The 21,287-nt window shown below is 41.5% G+C and overlaps 2 protein-coding genes across 2 annotated transcripts in view; one reads left to right on the forward strand and one right to left on the reverse strand.

The window, feature by feature from the left end:
- The window catches only part of LOC133999458 (small integral membrane protein 36-like), a 370,942-nt gene that overhangs the window by 292,857 nt on the left and 56,798 nt on the right, over positions 1–21,287 (forward strand). The window lies entirely within an intron of this gene.
- nog1 (noggin 1) lies at positions 8,201–9,063 on the reverse strand. The gene has a single exon (XM_062439400.1). It carries the CDS (start codon positions 9,061–9,063, stop codon positions 8,392–8,394), a length of 672 nt encoding a protein of 223 aa, XP_062295384.1. The 3' UTR covers positions 8,201–8,391.

The following is a 21,287-nucleotide window of genomic DNA, read 5'->3' on the forward strand; positions in this document are numbered from 1 at the left end:
CCTGAATATGCTTGAGGCTCAAGAGGTGCCAGTGGAGAAGGGGTAGTGGTGGTGGTGGTGGTGGTGGGGGGGGCACAGAGGGGGTGCATTGGGAGAAGCAGGGAGACACGGGAGAGGAATGATGGACGGCTCACACGCCAGCCATTGTGAAAGAATTATAGCTAGGTGCCGCCAACTGAGGCAGTGTGGCGGCCAGCCAAAGCCCTGGGAGAACAAAGGCCCAGGATCCCTGTGTGTGAGTGAGTGCCGGCCTGCCCGCGGAGCCCCAAACCTTCATATTTACATGCGACGCTGAAGAGTTAATTGCAGTGAATTCCTGCGCTGGGTGCAAAGTGGGGGCTGTTGTTGCTTTATTTTACATAACAAACACACTGTTTCTTCTCATTCCCATCTATTTCCAAGGATATCAAAAAAGGGTTTGAGGTCTCATAAATAAAAAAAGTGCTTATGCAACAAGTCTTCACCCAAAATGAACAATGAATAATCGCTGTCATTTGCTGTGATGTGGTTGAGAGATTAGAGGAATAAGTGTAGGTTTTAAAACTTAATATCTTAGAAAACAAACAGAAGCAGTACCTGTTTAGTTTATATACTCTGTGTTATCGCAGAGCTTTCGTCTATAATAAACTGTATCGACGGCACCCTGAGGAAAACATGAAAGTTACACACATTCCTCCAATTACCCTGCGTGTTTGGGAAATGATTTGTATTTGATTCAGCTTCTCAGGAAATGTTCATGTGTGCGCTTTCAGCTGCAGGAGAGCTAAGAGGCCCCTTTAACAAACCAGACCTCATCCTCACAGTAGTTGATGGACAAAAGCCAAAATCTGTCAGGGTTGCTACGGTTCCTGATCTTTCGTAAACGAACAGTGCCCTCTCGGCTCTCTAGACTTGGCAGAGCTGCCCCGTGAACATCAAAGTAGGGTCTGACCTTGCATACCAGATGAGGTTTGGATTAACGAGCTCTGGACATCAAACAGCAGGATCACCCCCCACAAGTCATCAAACCCAGCTCGGTGAAATTTACAGCGGACAAAAATGCTGGAAGAATCAACATCAACCTTGCCACGCATCACAGTTTGAACATCGTGACCAGGACGGGGAGCAGCAGCAGCAGCGGAGAGGATATTTCAAAAGCCTCTAATTATCTGATGTGTGGGAGAGCACAATGAACTGGGCCGAACGCCAAACAGCATCCTTTACCAAACAAATAAAACTTTTGACAGGACGTGTCTGCCTTTCAGTGGACTGCACACCAACAAACTGCTCATGCAGGGCAGCGACAAACGCTTCTGATATCCTATGCTCGCTGATCTCTGTAACTTGAAACAACATTAATATTAACAAATAACGCTGATATTCTTAAAAAAGCAACTTCAGAGTTAAAAAACAAATGGAGATATAAGGTTGCAGGTTGGGGGAAGTCATGTTAAGAATGTTTTATGACAAAGATAAGGTATTAAATGCACTGAAAGGCACTAAATCTACCCGAAAAGGCTTTTTCCTTCTTAATATCCCTGCTAAACTTTAACAGATATCAGTGGGATTTGGTGTCAAGTCAAAACATCTACTGAAGCATATGTGATTTGTTTTATGTTACGGATATGATTTTTTTTTAAGGACATGTCTGAAAACAAACTAGTTTATATGAGGTGTCATCCAACCACATCTGAAGGCACGAGTGTTTATAGCCGTCTCGAACAAAGCTGAGGCAAAAAGCCTGCTGTCATAAGGAAGGGTGAGACATGAAAAATGCAGCAAATCCTTCCTATGTTTCCTCCTCCGCACGCCTGGCCAATCGCTGTATGAAGCTGACCCGATTGTCTGATTTGTCCATTTTGTTGTGTCAGTGTTTCCTGGTTAAAGTTGTACTTTTGAATACTTTGATTACAACTAACAGTACACACTAGAAACCAGCTTTCTTTACATGATGCGCTCAAATATAACTTGGGACCGACCACCCAACAGAGCGCGACAGAGCCCGATGGCTAAAACCATTTTAAACACCTCCAAATAGGAGTTAGCCTTTGATGTTTATAGAGGCAATTATGACACTGTGGAAACTGTGAAATTGGAGCGCAAATTCAACTGTACTGATAACAAAGCAGAAAAAGACTAATTGACTACATTTATATAGACAGTAGATTTCATAAGAAAGAGACTGGATAGTTGCAGAATTAGTTAAACTATTAATCATGACAGGAAGAAACAAAGTGTCTCCAGTGAGAAAGCAGCATGTAGTCCACAAAGGAAGTACAGCAACAGTAAATAAACAGTTAGGAGCTTGTGTTAGCGTCACATTAGCCTCATAATAATAAAAGAGTACATACAGATAATGCTTCAACAAGAGCATTTTTTAGGAGAAGGTTGAAGATTATTTGCTTGGTCACAGATCTGATAAAACTGTGGATGAATCTCAGCTGAACTGCAACTGCTGAACTCTACTGAAACCAACTGCAGATGGCGTAACGAGCAGAAAAACCCTTTCTTTCTGACAATCAACCAAACATTGTTGGAGTTACGAGGCTTTAACCCAGCGACAGGTTCATATCTGAGCAGTGTTAATAACAGAAACAGCTGGGAGTGAACACCTGCCTTCATTCAGGGATTGTTTCCCCAGAGGCCTCGGCCGCAGCCACAGCTGGACATCGGACAGTGAATGAATGAAACTTCTTCATATGTCTTTATATTTGATCATATTGACAGATGTACGCGGACGAATCCCATTAAAGCAGGGCTCGTCTCCACTGACAAGCTGTGAAAGACGACTCTTAATAGGTCTGATATGTTTATGACGGATTTTTAATTCGCCGAGTTAAAACATAATCGAGAAATTTTCATTATCCGGAGTTGAGTGTGCAACAGTTTCCAGCTGTGCATGCCATCTTCCTTGATGTTTCTCCATGATGTCAATGAGGGAACAAAACACACAGTTAACTCCAAGTTTATTTAAGGGATAAGTCTGGTGATTTTCTGTTTTTCTTATTGTCAACAAATCTAATGTGCAGAGCCAAACCAACAACGAACTGATCTACTTACAAGTATTGTGTGTATATCCAAAACCTGATATATCTTATTCCTCTGTGCCGCAGACCTCCGTTGTTGACCAAAATACTATTAAAAACACGTCAATGAGCCACAATGCTAGGCTACACTCAAACCAAACTTTTCATTATGAAAAATTTGGTCACGTTGAGTTTATTTAGAAACTGCTCCGAAAGACTAAAAACAGCGAGAGTAGTTCTGTATGAAAGGCAGATGCAGACTGAGCATGTGCAGGTCGGACTGCGGTTCAGTTTCCAGAGATTCGTTAGCTTGTTGTGCTAAATATCGCAACCTCTAGACTTTGTACCGAAGATATTTGGTCACGTTAAGTTTATTTAGAAACTGCTCCGAAAGACTGAAAACAGCGAGAGTAGTTCTGTATGAAAGGCAGACGCCTATGAGCATGTGCAGGTCGGACTGCGGTTCTTGAGCTCCAGAGATTCGTTAGCTTGTCGTGCTAAATATCGCAACCTCTAGACTTTGTACCGAAGATATTTATAATGTACAATGGAGTACAACGTCAAGAGTAAGACAGAGGATGAAGATTGGTTTCTCCAAGGTAAAGAATGAACTTCTATGCTCAAATCTATTAGCTTTATATACAAATTATGGCTGTTGGAAAGGCTAAAGACATGAAATCAGCAACAACTGGCCTTAAACTTACAACTTTGGGATAAATGCAAAAAAATGAATAAATATAATTCTCGTAAGTTATGTTAACTACAATTTTTGACATTTCACGACAATATTACATCATCTAACATCAGTTTTAAGATTGAAACCAAAAGTGAGATTCTAGAAAATCAACTTAATGTTCCTCTACGACTAACATTACCTTCTTTTTTTAACCCCAGAGCTTTCAACCAAACGTCACTGTCTTCCTCTGACAAACAGATTAGCATACTCTTACGTCATGTGACGGAACAAACTGTGCTATCTCCATGACAACGGAACAAACTATTGGCCGAGGGAGTACGAAAAAAGCTAGAGGTGGAGTTAATATTAATTTAAAATGCTCGTTTATACCTTGATTACTCCATCATTTGGACATTTTCATGACGTCTGATTGAGTTTTAGTTTTTCTTCCAGTTGTTGATGATTTAATCCACACTTCCCCCAGATTTCCCCATATTTGGTATCTTGTGAAACTTTGGGATACCCGCTTCAAAATGTCAGTAGAATTGAACACATCATCTCTCCACTACACGCGTCACCATCATAAATCGTGTTACGCAGCTTGAGGACGGAGCAGAAATGAACATACTGTACATGAGGAAATAACTGTACTGATTGAGTCACTAGGTGCCTGAACTTGACAGGCCTTGAATTTTGACTCTTTTATGACTTTTAAATGATATATTTTTAAATAAAATGCGTCTAACAACAGAGTGACTTCAGTGTCTTTGAAGCTTTGTGTATCATTTTATTACAGAGTTCCAAGTGTAGTGGTCAAAGTGTATTCAGAGCTTTCCAGCCTGATCATTACGGCACATCCTTTCATGTGCTGCTGAAATGTTTAACGGCATTATTTGAAATTTGTCATTTCCACTGAATAAACACCACTTTGCGGTCCGACTTGAACAAACCGAGCTGGCTTGATCGGACTGTTATTGTATTTGTAATGGAAGGTGCCACAAAGGCTACCTTTGGCCTATTAATGAGCCAGTCAAAGTTATGAAAACTAATTTTTATCATCTGTAATGAAAAATGAGCGACTTGTGTTTGATATTGTTGGCAAAGCTAACAAAGAGAAGTTTTTCTTTGATCAGGAAAATATCTGAACCCTGTAGGAGAATTTAATCAGCAACAAGGTTTTGGCCTCAGAATATCTGCATAGAAAAAAAAGAGAAAGTTGATTAGGTTAAGGAAGGAGGGGGGGGGGGGGGAGAAAGCAATAAAAATGAGTCTGTACCCGAGGAGATCATTAACTTAATGGATTGCTGGTGGCTAAAAGCATTATATAGTAGGATGTCTTGACTGTAGAGATCTGTGGACAGCCGAGGCCAGCGAGCGCCACGCTGAGCGACCAGGCTGAGAGCAGAGAGCCAGCTCAGGAGTGACGAAGGGCATTAGCAGCCCTGCATCCTCCAGTCTGCAGCTGGTATTAGCAGGCACCGAGCGCTCTGTCAACACGTATTACTCCACACACAAATCATCTGACCGGCATCAGCACTTCGCCCTGCGCTACGGGCGGAGGGGAAAATACAGAAAGGGGAAAGAAAAGATCAGAAAACCTTCAAGAGGAACAACTCCTGTTGCTCAGATGTGATAAGAAACACACGAGCACAGGATTGTAAATAGAAGAGAAAAGATATTGAAAAAGATTTACAAGTGAGCTGGAAACACACAGAAGTACAAATCCACTGCAGGACACCTGTTACTTTGAATAACAGCAGACAAATTAAAGCTGAAGTATAAAAGAAAGAAGTTACAAGAAACTATTATTACATATTTTCCAGGGCAGCTGTTAAACGACTAGACTAAATCTTCCGGGAGCTTTCACGTCCGACTGTGACACACAAAACCTGAAATAGGTGGATATCCGCAGAGCTTGTCAACCGATCATCATGAGCTTTATGCTACATGAACAAACAGTATCACTGAGAGCATGAGGATTACTGTCAAACACGGAGGATCCAACACACACGATGCATCAAAGGCCATTGTGGAGATCGTCACCCTTACGTCGCTGCTGGGTGACAAGTACAGGGATTTGTCTGCTCGCATGTGTAGGCCTACGTACCGAGCTGGCTCTGAGGCTAAGGAGCATCATTACGGACTAAACACAACTAAAACAAAACACAGGCTTTCTGGTGCCCCACTGTCTGCCCGACTGAGGCTGTGGAAAAACAGAGGGAGGGGGTTGTCGTTGTCAGTGCGAGAGGAGAGAGAGAGAGAAGCAACAACTCAAAGCATAACTCAGACGATTACAGAAACTAATTTATTGAACTACTGTTGTTAATTTTAATAGACTCAGCAGTGGGCTCTCAGTCTTTACAAACTCATGTTGTGTGGCCAACTGTATTCAAACTCCCTTTTATTTGAGATTTTTAGTGAGAGTGTGTGCACTTTCCAAAAATACCAAACATGTCAGGTTGAATTTTAGGGGAACGCTGATAAAATCGTACACAAGACATCTATAATATTTACCTTCTATGTGATGGTGCTGCCATTAAAAACATGGCATCATATAGTTTTCATGAAAGCTGGTGCAGAATATACAGTAACATATACTGTGGAAAGAGTTGTTTTTTTTTTGTTTTTTAAGACTTAAAAGAAACTTGAGGGGAAGGGTTCAAGAGTTTAAGGGATTAACTAGCATCATCAAATTCTGAGTCAGTAAAAAACTGAAACTATGAGGTGGAGGTGAAGTGAAAAGAAGAAGTTGCCTGACAGCCACAAGATGTGAAGCAATCACTGATGTTTGTGCTTCACACAGGAGATGATGGATTCACATGACTTACTTAATTAGAAGAAGCAACACCACAAGGTAGACGTACTCAATTACAAGTCCCCGCATTCAAAGCTATACTTGAATGCATTACGAGCTAAACGTGCATATGCATATTAGCAAAACAGACATGTATTTGTATATATTATAATATTTTACATATTATTAATAATGCATGAGCGTGCTTGCATCATTCTAATGTTGCAGCTGCAGGAGGTGGAGCTCATTTAAGCACTTTTACTAAAATACGTATCATTTAGAGATACTTGTGCTTTACTTTATGCAACTTTATACATCTACCCCGCCCCAACTCAGAGAAAAATGTATTTTTTACTCCACTTTTATACTTTTCTTACCTTGCAGATAAAGATTTTATGTAGAAAACATATAATCATCTTATAAAATATGATGCATTGTTACAGATTGAGCTATCTAACTGTATGTAATGTAGCTAAAATTAGCAATGCATCAGCCAAATACCGGGTTAAAATGCTACTGACATGTTTATGCATCAGTATAATAATGAACAAATAATATAATATTCTGTACTTTTACTCAAAATGTACAAATGCAGAAACTTTACTAGGGTAATGCCACTTTTTTGACACTTTTAATACATAGCAATGTATCACATTTTATCAAATGTTTGATATCTTCTATCAAAATCTGCAATGTAACTAGTCTCATATTGTGGTTAAATAAGTGTAGGGGAGTAAAAACCACTATATATCCCTCTGAAATGTCGTCATGTAGAACAATACAGTACCTTTAAAGTAAAGAACAAGTAAATTGTGCATTTCTTTTCTCTTTAATGCGATAATTTACAATCTTCTTGGTCTTTTTTATTCAGTTTCCATCTTTGTAAATTGCTCACCGTCACGCTTGTCAAATAGTTTGGCTCCGAGGTTTAAGTGCTGACCAACTGACAAGTATAAATCAGTGTTAGAAAACTAATTTATTACACGTCAGTGGTGTCACAGATGCAGTATCTGCTTCTCTCACCGGAGCAGAAACTCAGCTCCTGCTGGGCTGCAAATGTGGAGGAGGGTTAGTGTAGATGAAAGAGTGAGAACTGTTAGCAGCTGCTGATTCCTTCAATCAGTCAATCACAGCCCTTTTCTTTTATCAGCATGTAATGTGTGTGATATGTGAGTGGCAGTTCTGCAGTGATAAGATAGGTTTGGTTACATGGAGGCTATGAGAGAACTATTATCTATACATTAAAAGTTAAAAGCTTCATTTTAATGTAATATATTAAAGAATTCTAATTATCACCAAATCCTCTTAAGCACACAGTAAACAAGACACAAATAGTTCTGCATATAAGTTCATGATTGTAAAAAGTACCCGATGCGTAAAATGGTGTTAGCGTGAGATCTGCGTGAGATTGTGCGCGCGGTGGCAGGTGACTTAATAGTATCCAAACCTTTGCCACAGCTCACATTGAGTATAAGTGTTGAAAAGAAAGGGAGAGGAATACATTTAGAATCATTTCAGTGTCGTTTTATTGTACGAATATAAAGAATAAATAGCACATTTCCTTAATTTACAGGATAAAACAAGTCATCGATACACAACTGTATCAATAATCCACGTTTAACTCTGAGGTCGATCTGCTTCATCCAAATATGGACAACTGCAAGTCCTTACGTGGCTCTATGCGCCATATCTCCATAAATACAAAATATATAACCGATTCTCCACAAATAAAGTAGACTCTGGTTACAAATAATACTGACTTTGTACAGGGAGCTATATAGAACTGCATGGCACCGCATATACAGAAAATACATTCCTACACTCGGTAGTGCATGTGAACAAGAATCACCAAAAAAAAAAAAAAGAAAGAAAGAAATTAATGAGCTTATAATTTATTTTTTTTGATGCAGAGTCTATTAACTGGAGCAGGAGCATTTGCAGTCTGTGATGATCGGGTACTGAACCGGTATCCACGCGCATTTTAGTCCCCCTTTCCTCTGCACGCATCTCCATCTCAGTATAGTCAGGTGGGTTGAATTGGCGGGTTTACACACCATCCCCTCCGGAACCGAACATGACCTTTTGCTGAGGCAGCTGCCCACGCGCACGTACCGCGGCCAGAACCGGTTCCCCAGGTCGGTCCAGGTATACACGATGGGACAGAACGAGTACGCCCACAGCCACTGCTGCAGCCGCCGCTTCAGTTTCTTACTGGGCTTGTGCTTCTTGCCGAACTGGACGTCGAAATCCATCGCTCGGATCTCCTTCGGGAGTACTCCACCGGGCTTTTGGATCGACTCAAAGTCCTCCAGCTCATCGTTCCCGTTGTATTTCTCCTCTACGGGAGGTAAAACGGACAAAAAGCGGCTGTCAAAGTCTCCCAGGACGCTCTTCAACTCGGTCTCGTTAAGGTCCCTCTCCTTGGGGTCGAAGACGGGGTCCGGATCCTCTTTTAATTCCACAAGAGGCAGGCTGTCACTCGGGATGGGTCGGAGAAGGTAGTAGTGCTGACAAATCCCCCTGTCCATCATAAGTCCGAGGGACAGCACCAGCAGATACATGGCTACAAACTGCGGAGACTGATCCATGTCAGAGGAAGCAGGGAGCAGTCAGGGAGCACTGAGAGGTGGGGGGACACTTTCTTGTGCGCAATTACGCGTGAGCCGTATCCAAAATTGGGGTCGTGAGTGTCCCTTAAAAATCACACATTCCCATGATGAAAAATCCGTGACGAAAATGAAACTGTCTGGTCCTTTTTTTTTTTTTTTGCGTCAGTGGAAACGACTCTTTATGATAAACTGCGTGACAGCGCTCAAAAGTCTCCTCGAGCTCTGTGCGCGCGAGCTCGGCATGATGCTCCTGTTGTCTCCTCTGCAAAAAAAAAAGCGGTGCTCCTAAACCCGAGACCTCCGTTATATCCTCCACACGGAGCGTGATGTAATTCGTGTGCCTCTCTTTTGAATATGGGTTTGTTGTCTAGGAGGAGATCCCCAATACCTCCTTCTTCCACCGCGCTGGAGGGGGGGCGGGGGGCAGTGGTGGAGGGCGGTGGGGGGATGCATGGGGACAGACAGACGCCCCCTGTCGGTTTTTTTCCAGACTTCCTTTAAATCAGTCTCACAGTAGGAATGATGCACAAGTCTTTCATTCTGCTGGAGGTTCAGTTTAAGGCATCCAGCAGTGCCACAGAGTTCCTGCAGCCTCCGAGAACATCTGAAGCTTCTTATAAAACATCAAGTGTGACTTGGTTCTGGACAGTTTTGGGGTGTTTGCTCTATTTCATTGCATTTCAGAGGGAAATATACTTTTTATTCCACTACACGTATCTGTAAGCTGCAGATTGATATCTTACATCATCGTTAAAACTTTAGAAATATAACACATTGCTGTTGCATAAAATCCCTAAAAATCATTAAAATTAGCCCCCTCTCTGCCAGCTAACATTAAAATACATGTTAATGCATTTAGAAATACATCAATCCAATTATATAATATATTGATTGGTCATCCTGCTGCATCATTAGGACCCTAACTTTTAATATTATAATTATGTCTTTGTGAATTCTGTGTACTTAAGTAAAAGCAGGAGATTAAACTTGTAATTTAGTATATTAACTTTATGGGACTTTTATTTAAATAGTTCATCTTCCATTTGGTTTTGGCCCCATAAGCCTGATAAACTTTTTACACTGTTGACTCGCTTTCAGAATTTCAGATTCTAGTCAAATCAATGACGAAAAACTTAGACAACCAGCTATTTAAAATCAATATTTAATCAATTTTCCTGAGCTACAGCTTGCAAATTATTTTTTTGGGTCTTTTCCTCATATTATTAATTATAAAAAGATAATGTTAGACATACAGTACTGTCATCTTTAATAATAGATCACTCCAAAAATGAATACAGTGTTTAGTTACTGACTGTTTCAATGGCAGTGAGGCGACTCTCGAAGTGTCTTTTATTTTCCAACAGGACAAACATTTAGCCTCGACTAATAACTGAACTCACCGTCTTTAAACCCACTGCAGTCATTACAAACTCATGCTGTGTATCAAACCCACAGACCTGCGTTTCAACTTCAAGTCGAGATCAAAAGATTTCAAAAAGATGCTAAATATGTATGCAAATCTGTATAAATCTGATGCAAAAGAAACATCTGGTATATTTCTATTTGATGGAAAGCTGCAGCCATAAGGAACAGTGAGTCTTGTGAGTTTTGATTATTTCACTTAACATCAACAAAGAGCCGGCGCAAGTTTCCAATTTATTGAAGAATTGCTTGTTTAAAGTGTCATTTTTCTTTCATAGATCCGCTTTGTTCTTCCTTCCTTAAGAAGCAGACCGAGACAATCAAACACGTCACGATACAGGAAACAATGAAGCGACGCGATGTAATCCACTTTGCAGAAGAAAAGCATGATTTACAGCTTGAATAGGAGATGAAACAGCTTGTTAAGGACACTTTTTGCAGCGTATTTACTGCTCTGTGTCCAACTGAAGTGGGACAATATTTCTGCCTGTTACCGTGCTACAGCGAGCCTCTCAATAAAGCCGGCCAAATTAGCTCCCAAATAAACAACGCTCACTAAGCAGCAGCCATGGAAAGTATCACAATTTGTGAACCTGTCTAAACTCATGCTCAGAGAATCATTCTTTGAAAAATAATTTAATGGAAGAACTTAGCCAGCTGCTACATCAGCCATAAACCATCCGCTTTAGATAAATGCATCTCTGTTTCATTTTGAATGAGCTAATTCACACAAGCACTTTGACCACACGACTCATTTAGTTTACGGTCAAATGATGGTGAAAAGTCTGGAAAATGTCACCCGTATATTTTTCATCTGACCAGCACCTATCATAAACTATCGCTCCCAAAAAAAAACGCTTGACAGATAGGCTCAATCCATTGCATTCACATGTGGGGACAGTGCAGAGTAAACTAGTCGCACATATAAACCCTAATATCAACCTCTTAAAAAAAAAAGACACATTTTCACTTATCACTTATTTACCTTTTTGGACGTTTAAAATGAAGTAGCTGCAGCGCTATATAATCGCACACTTGAGGAGGTATTAAAATGAAATTGGCGTGTTAGTTCTTCTATTAACATGCTGGAATATTTCATTTTCTAAAGTGTCCGTATGGGTCGAATCCAAATATGGTTCTCATTAAGTGTCATCAGGATTGCCAGGCTCATTTAATGCTGAGTTGTTTTTGTTTCTTCTAATCCCTTCCTACTGTTTTACCACAGGAACATTTTGATAGTGAAATATTCCTCCTTAAAAAGACAGGTTACTTGAGACAGACGCCTGCTTAATTGAGGACTTTTTTTTTTTTATTCTTGAGTTAACAAAACACAGTTTCCTTGGCTAATAAACCCACCAACGTAATGACCCGGGGTCTGGTTCTTGAGAGGACTTTTAAACCTGCGCTTAAGGATATGGCGTTCAAAATGAATCTCCTTGTTCGAGCCGTGCACAGGTCATTGTAGCCTTCCCTGCTGATTTCTCATTTAGTGAGGAAAAGCAGACTTCTCTCTTGGCAGACACCTTCAGCGCTGGTACCAAGAAAAGGCACGCTCAGGTAGAAACACACATAACAAAAAAGGACTCGAGGATTCTGATAGCTTTCATCCATGCAGGAGCAAAACCACAAAGACCCAAGAAGCCTTTTTCTTTTCCTTTTTTTTTTTTTTTTTTTGCAAGGGAGGAATAAAACAGTATAAGGAGACTTTTGAGGCACGGTATCTTAAAAAAATATCAATAATTGAGAGCAGTTAAAGCGACGGAAGAGTGATTCAGGAAACACAAAGCACCTTTTCACACGCTTTATCTCCCTCAGTACGTTGTTTCACACCTCGTGCTAATTGAGGCCACATTGCCAAGCTGAATACACACAGACATGAAGTGGGTGCCACTATGTTTACTCTGGCACTTGGGAGGTGTGCAATTTACTAGTTTGTTTAGCACTTTTTTTCCATTCCTCTGCAATCCAAGAGCACACAATCACTATAATCACTTCTGCTGCAAACTTAAAGTAATAATCTTGAAGATTTTCATTTAAATAAATGTCTGTTAAGTCACTGTCTGTCGCAGACTGAGGTAACACAATGGTGTTTGAGCCCACTGATGAAAAAAGCAGCATTACAAACTGAGTGTGAGTGGCGACATTCAGCAGGAAAAATCACAAGTGGCGCAACGTTTGTGACGTTTTCCATCACCAAGCAATGGCTGGTCCACCAGAGAAAAGGCCACTTTATTACTTAAAAATGAAGTTTGAATTAATTTGATTAATTATCCGCAATTCGCTCGAATGAATTCAAATGTGCTCCCCCCTCCCCTGTGTTAGAATGTGATGAATATGCAGTCAAATGAGGCTCTTCTTGTGGCGCTGCTCTGCTCATCTGTATTGCCTCCGCAGGCACAATGGAGCAGGAAGCTAGCAGGTGAGCCCGCAGATCTGTTGTCATTTTACTTTTTGCAGAATTGACAAAAATCCTTATCTTTGTTCATGACTTGCTGCCCACAGTTTAGAATTCAAACTACTTTCACACTCAGCTTCTGAGGTGTTTTACTATCATGATTGTCCGCTCAGGTCAACTCTGTTCTCTATTGTCTTCCATTTTAACAAACAACACCATATTAACATTAGATTAGTTCACTGATAGGTCAATACAGCATGCAACAGGTCAAGCTAATAATGAAGTTTTAGAGCGCCCTCTGCTGGATCACAAGGGAAATTACTTCAAGTAGTCTAATGCACTTATAGAGACTGCAGCATTTCGAACAAGCCATTACAGCTCGAATATGAACTTTTAACTCCACATTTAATAACAATGATGCAAAGAGGGTTGACGGAGCTAACGCAACAGACTCGCTCATCTTCAACTCACTTGTGTGTGAAGCAGCATATACTTTCTTCCGATCTCCGCTAGCGTTGCCACCCACCAACCGACTAACGTCACACAGGCAACACTGTTTAAACCTTTGGGAAATAAAAGTCCAAAAAACACCTGCAATTACTGCTTATCACCAGAGGTGTCGCCAAAGAGACCAAAACAGAGAGTTTCAAGATTATTACTTTAATTCAAATTAACTGAGATGACTGACCGCTGACCATATGATTTATTTTCTGGTTGAGAATTTAAAGAATATATATGTATATATCAATAACAAATTTTAGTTTGCATCTACCTCAAACAGGTATTGTGACTAACTTCAGTTTAACTACTTATTTTTCCTGAGATTTTTGTGACTAATGAGTATTTTCAGACTGCAAAAATCTATTGTAAACTTTAACCGGTGCATTATTCTTAACTTAATTATTATCTATGTATTTTCAAAAATACAAAAATGAATGCTTTAAGTCAAATCCATTGGAGTCATCTTCAGAATGTGCAGAACACTCATAAATATTTGTGGCTTTTAACGAGCACTATAATTAGCACGTTTGGTTCATTTTTCCCATAGGTTGCAGACTTGATGCCCAAATGCTCAAAAACACCCAGAGTCTAGTCTGTGAGTATGTGTTCCTTTCCTTTCCTCCATGAAGCTTTCACAGACAGAAACTCATTAAATCATGGTACACCATCTATTAGCAATGCCAAAAACTAAAAAAACCCTCAGTGATTAGTCTGAAGACTGAGTTTGTGTTTGGGGATACGGGTGACAAAACAAGGGGTCAGAAGAAAGCCAGAACTGCTATTATGCTGCATTTATCAACACCAGAGGAACACAGAGAAAATATTATAATCATTTAGAGGAGCTGGAGAAAAATATGATTGACTTTTCTTCTTTTTCTGCTTTAAAATATCCTGAAACTTGGTCGATGGGGTTTACATCTCCTATACTGCTAATCAGGTATTAAATATTACACAATGTTAGTTCATGATAGTTTTTCTAGTATTTTGAATTTAACTGGTTGAAGGCTGATTTGAGTACAATTTTACAAACAGTATACTTTGCTTCTTAAGACCCTTTCACACATAGTGAAAATCGTTCAGGCACCGATAGTGATTTTCACTCATCACACATGCAGCTAAATTCATTTCCATCTTGCACCTTTTGACCAGAATAGATGGGGCAAGGACCAGTACAGCAAATGGCAGTAATGCAACACTTATGGATACCGACTGCCATAAAACTCACCAGAAAGAGAAGGGACAAGGCCGAGGAACATGGCGGACGAGGAGCTGTTTTTTCCCGCTGCCAATGTTCTTGTAATGCATTTAAAATTCAACAACTTTGTGAGACAAATCACCCGCAAAAAGCATTGGCAAAGCAACCGTAAACAAGTATCAGACTCAAATGCATCATCAGCGGCGTCTTGTAATTAGTTCGATCACTCCACATGAAAGCGTCTTTCGTCAGACGGACGGTAACCCTTTATGTGCTTTTCCCAGCAATGTTTGCTGCTTCCATAAGCACAACATAGCAACATAGCCATACCAGCATTTTCCCTGAAATGTTACAAAATCTTGAGGTGGGAATCTGATGGTAAAGATCACCCTGAATATGGACCCCATGCAGGAACATTTCGGGGATAGACTGAAGAATTACCCCGAATTTTAAACAATTATTTGGCAGTGATCCAAAAGCAGACTGGACGCAAACAGGCAGTGAGGCCTAATACTGATGAGTTATCGTAACTGTGAGTCACCAAGGATTGTTATTGCCGTTCCAGCCATGTAGATACACTACAAGAGAATTAAATACAGCACTCAGGTGCCAGTAAGTAAGTAGCGTTCACATCAACATCCAAGTCATCCAAGATTACTAGGAAACTCAGACTTTTCTAAAAGCTGTGATATATCTGCGGAGAGAGAAGAATAAACCTGCATTTACTTGATAAGGCGTTATAGTGTCAATGCACAGTATCTTTAACCCTTTAATCAACCGACTCTGTAATCATACAACCACCTTGAGTTGTTCCTGACTCTTTTCCCTTTGTCTACCATCCATCCCCGCATAACATGAACGTGGCATAAAGGCTGCATTCAAACCGCGCAGCACCCTCATCGTGCTTATCTTCTCCTAGACCGTGAGGCGACATCATCCAGCAAGGTGACATTTTGGGCCAATCAGATACCTGCAAAAACGTACACACTGTACTTCTGTTAATGTCATGATTGTTGCACACACACACAAGATAAGATTGCCACAGAAGTAAAAAACCCTCCCTCCTAATATTATACACCGCTGTACAGTGTTTTAGTGTCTGATAAATCATGGTAGTTACTTAAACTTCCTGGTTCTTTTTTTTTTTTTTTTTTTTTTTACAATTAACACTAAAACCTCCATTATCTGGATAGTTATATGGTTTTCCCCTTCAATGCAGACTCTGTTAATGATCGTGTATATTTCAACTGCAGTCAATTTTAATCTAAGTACACAGTAAGTACACAAACACACACACACACACACACACACACTCACACAGAGACTCAGCATGCACTGCCCAGGTCAGCAGTTTTTGATCAGCCTTTATTTTACTAGAATCCAAGTAAATACTTCTGCTCTTGATGGATGATTCAGCACTCCATCAAACCCGCCGTGTGATATAAATGAAGCCTGACGACCGGCACAGACACACAGCAGGCGTCCTCTGCGGCTAGTGGGGCATTTAGCGCATTTCAACGCCCCCGCCAAAGCCGAGGCGTTGATCCCCACATGCAGATCTGGCTGGAGTTTTACAGATCATCAGAAGCCAAAGCTGCAGCCGTGCCAGAGGCTCCTGTGAATGAGCGAACAGGCCAGGAGTCAGAGCACAGTGGTGGAGGTGGTGGTGGTAGTGGGGTGGAGGTGGGGGTGGGGGGGATGACGGGAGGTCGCGGTGTCTCCAGCCCCTACAACACAGACGTCTGTTTGTGCCATGCAACCCCCTCCCACCCCTTCCCCACCACCAACCCCACCTTGGTCTCAAACTCTCAGCTCCTAATTCACACTTCATAAATCAAGATGACCTGTCTTCATGTGAATTCATCTCTCTCTGTGCTGGATAATAGTGGCGCTATTGTTCGACCCCAAAGGATTCATTACAGAGACATAAACTATCCGTGAGACTGATGCACGGTCTTGATAGGTATATAGCAGCTCCTGGTTGTCCACGCGGAGACGTCCAGGGCTGGAATTGCAGTCCTCCGTGTCAGACCATGTCTGCTCGGTTATATTTTCAACTCCTCTGGCAGCTAAAATAGTTCCAAAAATAAGAACACTAATTGGCCAGTGTTTATTTCTGTATGGGAGAAATACTCTAAGTGTTTTTAGCAGGTTGTTTGTGGCACGATGGTTTAACAGTCAAGTCTCTCTGGGAGGTACGGCTCAGTCCACTGCATGGAAAAAGAGCCGACTCTCCCCTTTTTTTAATAAATAAGGTCTTTTATGCGAAAATTGGTAATACAGTATAGTTGTGTGTGAGGCTGGCAAGGCAGCGTGTGACATCATGAGTGTTGACTCATGAGCAGATGAGTGATGCACACTGACTTGCCTCCTCTCAAACTCATGTTTAGTGCCTCAGAAACAGCAGTAAAGCCTCTCTCTACTTCTGTCTGTTACCCCTGTCGCTCTCTCTACGACTAAGGGGGAGGGAGGTAGGGGTGGGGTCTGGGTAATGAAGCAAGTGTTTCTATGCAGTGCGAGGGGGGCTGTCAGCTCTACACACTACAGACCTCTGTCACCTGTTGCCACCAGCGGGAGGCTCGCACAACAGGCGGCGAGCCAAGCCTGGCGGCCAGTAGCAGGGCCCTGGCTCCACCTATAGACAGCTCAGCAGGGTGATTTGCAGAGGTGTCTACGGACACCCGTGTGTGCAGGCCAAACGTCTGAGTTTTTAACGCCACTATATGCCCCATCCCATGTTGACATGAAACAAACTGCTGCACTCCTTTTTGTGTTATTTGGCACAGCGAGAAATCTAATGAACGGCACAGCTAATTGGCTCTTTCTTTTTCTTTCTTGGCTGAAGATTAAGAGCCGCTGAAAGCCATCTAGAGAGTGGACACACTGGAGAGGGACAGTAAAGAGTTTAGTATACTTTAAATACACTTAAATTGTACGATGTGTTATCCGACATAAGGCAAGAGAGGAAGAGGTGGAAGGCCTGCCGTCTAACACATGCAAAAGATGAGACAGGCATGGCTGCTATATATTGTGAGCGAGACCTGGCTTTGCGGCCCGTTGCCCCCCACTTCCCCCCCCCACTGGGCTAGACAGATTAAAAAAGCGCCAAGCAAGCAACAACCAAGAAAGAGGTAATCACGTTTGTTTTGATTCCTGTGGAAATGGGAGCGCAGAGTTGTTTACTCCCTCCTCTCCACTATGTGAAATAACCTCAAACAAAAGTGGAGGAAAAGCTGATTGTCACAGTCTATGGTTTCTCTACGACGTGTTTATTTAACGACCAACCAGGAGAAGGACGATGAGATTCATGAGAGACTGATGACTCGTTTGCATCCATATGTGAAGAGAACGTTTCCTTCTACCTGCATCTCCAATTCTCTTCAAGAGCTCTATATTTTACGTGTCTTTGTGGTCTCAATGCAGTGAATAATAGAAATGGGAATAACTGTGCACACTTTAGGACAATCTCTCTACAAAGGCATGTATGACACTGCACTTAATGGTTTTACACGACTACATGACAGAAGTAGTCGTGTGACGAATGATAAAAGAGAGCTTGAGAGAAAAGGTTTCGATCCTGCAACACCTGGGCAATGACTGCACAAAGCAGGCATGCTTGTTGGATCAATGGTTTGGGAAAGTTGCAAAAATTGGCAGACAAAGAAACTGCAAAATCAGACAATGCTGTTTAAAGATTTCAATCCTTTTTTCCTCTTTTTTTTGTTTTCAATCCTGCAACACCTGCAGGCAGCTTGTTGGATCAATAGTTTGGGAAACTTGCAAAAATTGGCAGATAAAAGACACTTAAAAAACTGAGAATGCTGTTCAAAGATCTGAAAAGCATTTTAGGTATTATGATAAGAACCAGATAAAAGGTATTTCATGCTAATGCTCTATCACAATTAGGCCTTTTCCAATATAGGAACTTAACAGCCTGTAATCTGTGCTCATAGCTTGAACTTCTAAGAACTTTGTGCAGCACTTAAGTGATTAAAAAGGCAAAAATGAGACCAACTATGCTGTGTCATACTAGTATAACAATGTAATTTTATGTGCCGTTTGGCAGACTAATAACCTAACCCTAACCCTTGTAGATGAGATGTGTTTGAAGCATACGTTTGTGGTCAAATTATCAGAATAAACCACCTCAATTGGAAAAGATTAGTCCGAACCAATCAGGTTGAGAGGGGCGGTGTAGACCTTTGATAATCTATTTAATTGGAAAATATTAATGCTTAATGAGCATATAAAAGCTTAATCTGATCATTAGGTGACATGACAGTAAAGAGAGAGCAACATGTGTGTGTGTTACAGAGAATATGAAGTTAGCAGCTGTGAATAAATAAATGCTACAACTCCTCAAAACCCCAAGCCAAGTTAACCCAAGCCATTAAAAGTGAAGGCGGCGGTTAGCCCCAAAGTTAGCATCAGTGGGTTAGCCTAACCTGACCAGTTCACTTAAGATGGACTGACTTAAGGTGGAGCAGCTATTTTCATTGTAGCGACAATCTCAGCCGCTCGTAACCAGAGATCGGAGACATGTATGGCTGCTGAGTGCCCCCCCCATACACCCACCACCACCTCTTTTTGCACATGTCACACAGCTGTTCAAATTAAATGCGCTGATGCATGTAAACACCAGAACGTATTACATCACATCACATGTAAACAGCTGACCCAAAGCCTTTCAATCAGAATGAAAAAAAAAAAGTGTGAATGCAACCACAGCCAATGATTACACAAAGCATTTTTTTTTCTTCCAAATATGCGTTTGTAGTCAAAGAGAGTTTAGAGAGTAAAATGATGTATAGCAGACAGACCTCGGCTACTCGGTGACAAGAAACAGCACAGATCTGCAAGAATAATATCTCCTCACATTTCTATTTAAATCAACATCAATAAAATGAAATGTGGAAAATCATTTCAGAGATTGTACGGATCCTTTTTGCTGATATTAAACCATATTTGTTAAGTATTTGTATAAAGGTAGTTATAATCTTCCTTGTGTACTTCTTAACCTTTGTGTCGTCCTCCCGGGTCAAATTGACCCCGTCTGTTTCCTCCCTTCTTCTTTTCCTACCTCCCTCCTTCCTACCTTCCTTCTTTCCTTCCTTCCTCCTTTCCTGTTTTCCTTTCTCCCCCCCTTTCCTTTTTTCTCCCTCCGTCCTACCTTCCTTCTTTCCGCCTTCCTTCCTTCATTTCCTTCTTCCTCCCTTCCTTCCTCCTCCTTTCCTTCCTTCTTCCTCCCTTCCTTCCTCCTTCCTTTCCTTCCTTCTTCCTCCCTTCCATCCTTCCTTCCTCCCTCCCTTCCTTCCCTCCTCCTTTCCTTACTTCTTCCTCCCTCCCTTCCTACCTTCCTCCCTCCTTTCCTTCTTCCTCCCTTCCTTCCCTTCTTCCTACCTTCCTTCTTTCCTTCCTTCCTCCTTTCCTGTTTTCTTTTCTCCCCCCCTTTCCTTTTTTCTCCCTCCGTCCTACCTTCCTTCTTTCCGCCTTCCTTCCTTCATTTCCTTCTTCCTCCCTTCCTTCCTCCTCCTTTCCTTCCTTCTTCCTCCCTTCCTTCCTCCTTCCTTTCCTTCCTTCTTCCTCCCTTCCATCCTTCCTTCCTCCCTCCCTTCCTTCCCTCCTCCTTTCCTTACTTCTTCCTCCCTCCCTTCCTACCTTCCTCCCTCCTTTCCTTCTTCCTCCCTTCCTTCCCTCCTCCTTTCCTTCCTTCTTCCTCCCTTCCTTCCTCTCATTCCTTCTTCCTCCCTTCCTTCCCTCATCCCTTCCTTCCTCCCTCCCTTCCTTCATTCTTCCTCCCATCCTTCCTTCCCTCCTCCCTTCCTTCCTTTTTCCTCCCTCCCTTCCTTCTTCCTCCTTTCCTTCCTCCCTCCTTTCCTCCATTTTTTCTTCCCTCCCTTCCTTCCTTGACTTGAGGACAACAGTAGGGTTAAATTTATTCCACGCAATGGACACAAACACCCAAAATTACCACAATAGACAGCTACTCTGTGACTTGTACTCAACATACAGGAGCCATGAAGAAAAACATGATAAATAAATGATAGATTGTGCTCTTTATTTAATAATTTGTGCTCTTGATTTAACTATTTTGTGTTTTGAAGAAAGCAACGAGACAGACGTTTCCTGTGTAACGTCAATTACTGAATCCAAGGCAGCCAAGATAAGCTTCTCACTAGAAGCCCATGTTGGGTTTTTTTGTGCTTATTGTGAATCAACTTATATCCATGAAGCTCTCGAGAAGCCTCAAGCTGAGTTTTTATGAACTGGGTGACATCTGCAGGAGCATGAAAGTGTTTGTGGCCCAACAAAAGTCAGCTGTGCTTATAAGCCAAAAACCTGAAGAATATCCACATATCATATATTAGTCCCAGATCAAAATAAAACCTTATTAAATCCAAATGAGGGTGCACATAAGACAAGAGAATGGCATGAGGGTAAATTATTAAATCGGGGGCAGAAAACACTTTGTTGTGAGCGTGCATGAAGGGTTTCAGGTGAGCTGCTTTGCTTTCTGTGAAGCTAAAAAAAGGGAAACAGTGCAGCAAGTAGATGAGACCGAGAAATGAAGACTGACAGCAGGAGGAATGAGACTTGAGTTGCAGGGAGGGATGGTTGGGGTGGGGGGGGGGTTTGGGTTCTGGCCGGCAGCCGCAGCAGTAGCAGTCAATGCCGCAGTGGAAAGGGTTA

This window comes from Scomber scombrus, chromosome 18, assembly GCF_963691925.1.
Source record: "Scomber scombrus chromosome 18, fScoSco1.1, whole genome shotgun sequence".
Classification (NCBI taxonomy): domain Eukaryota; kingdom Metazoa; phylum Chordata; class Actinopteri; order Scombriformes; family Scombridae; genus Scomber; species Scomber scombrus.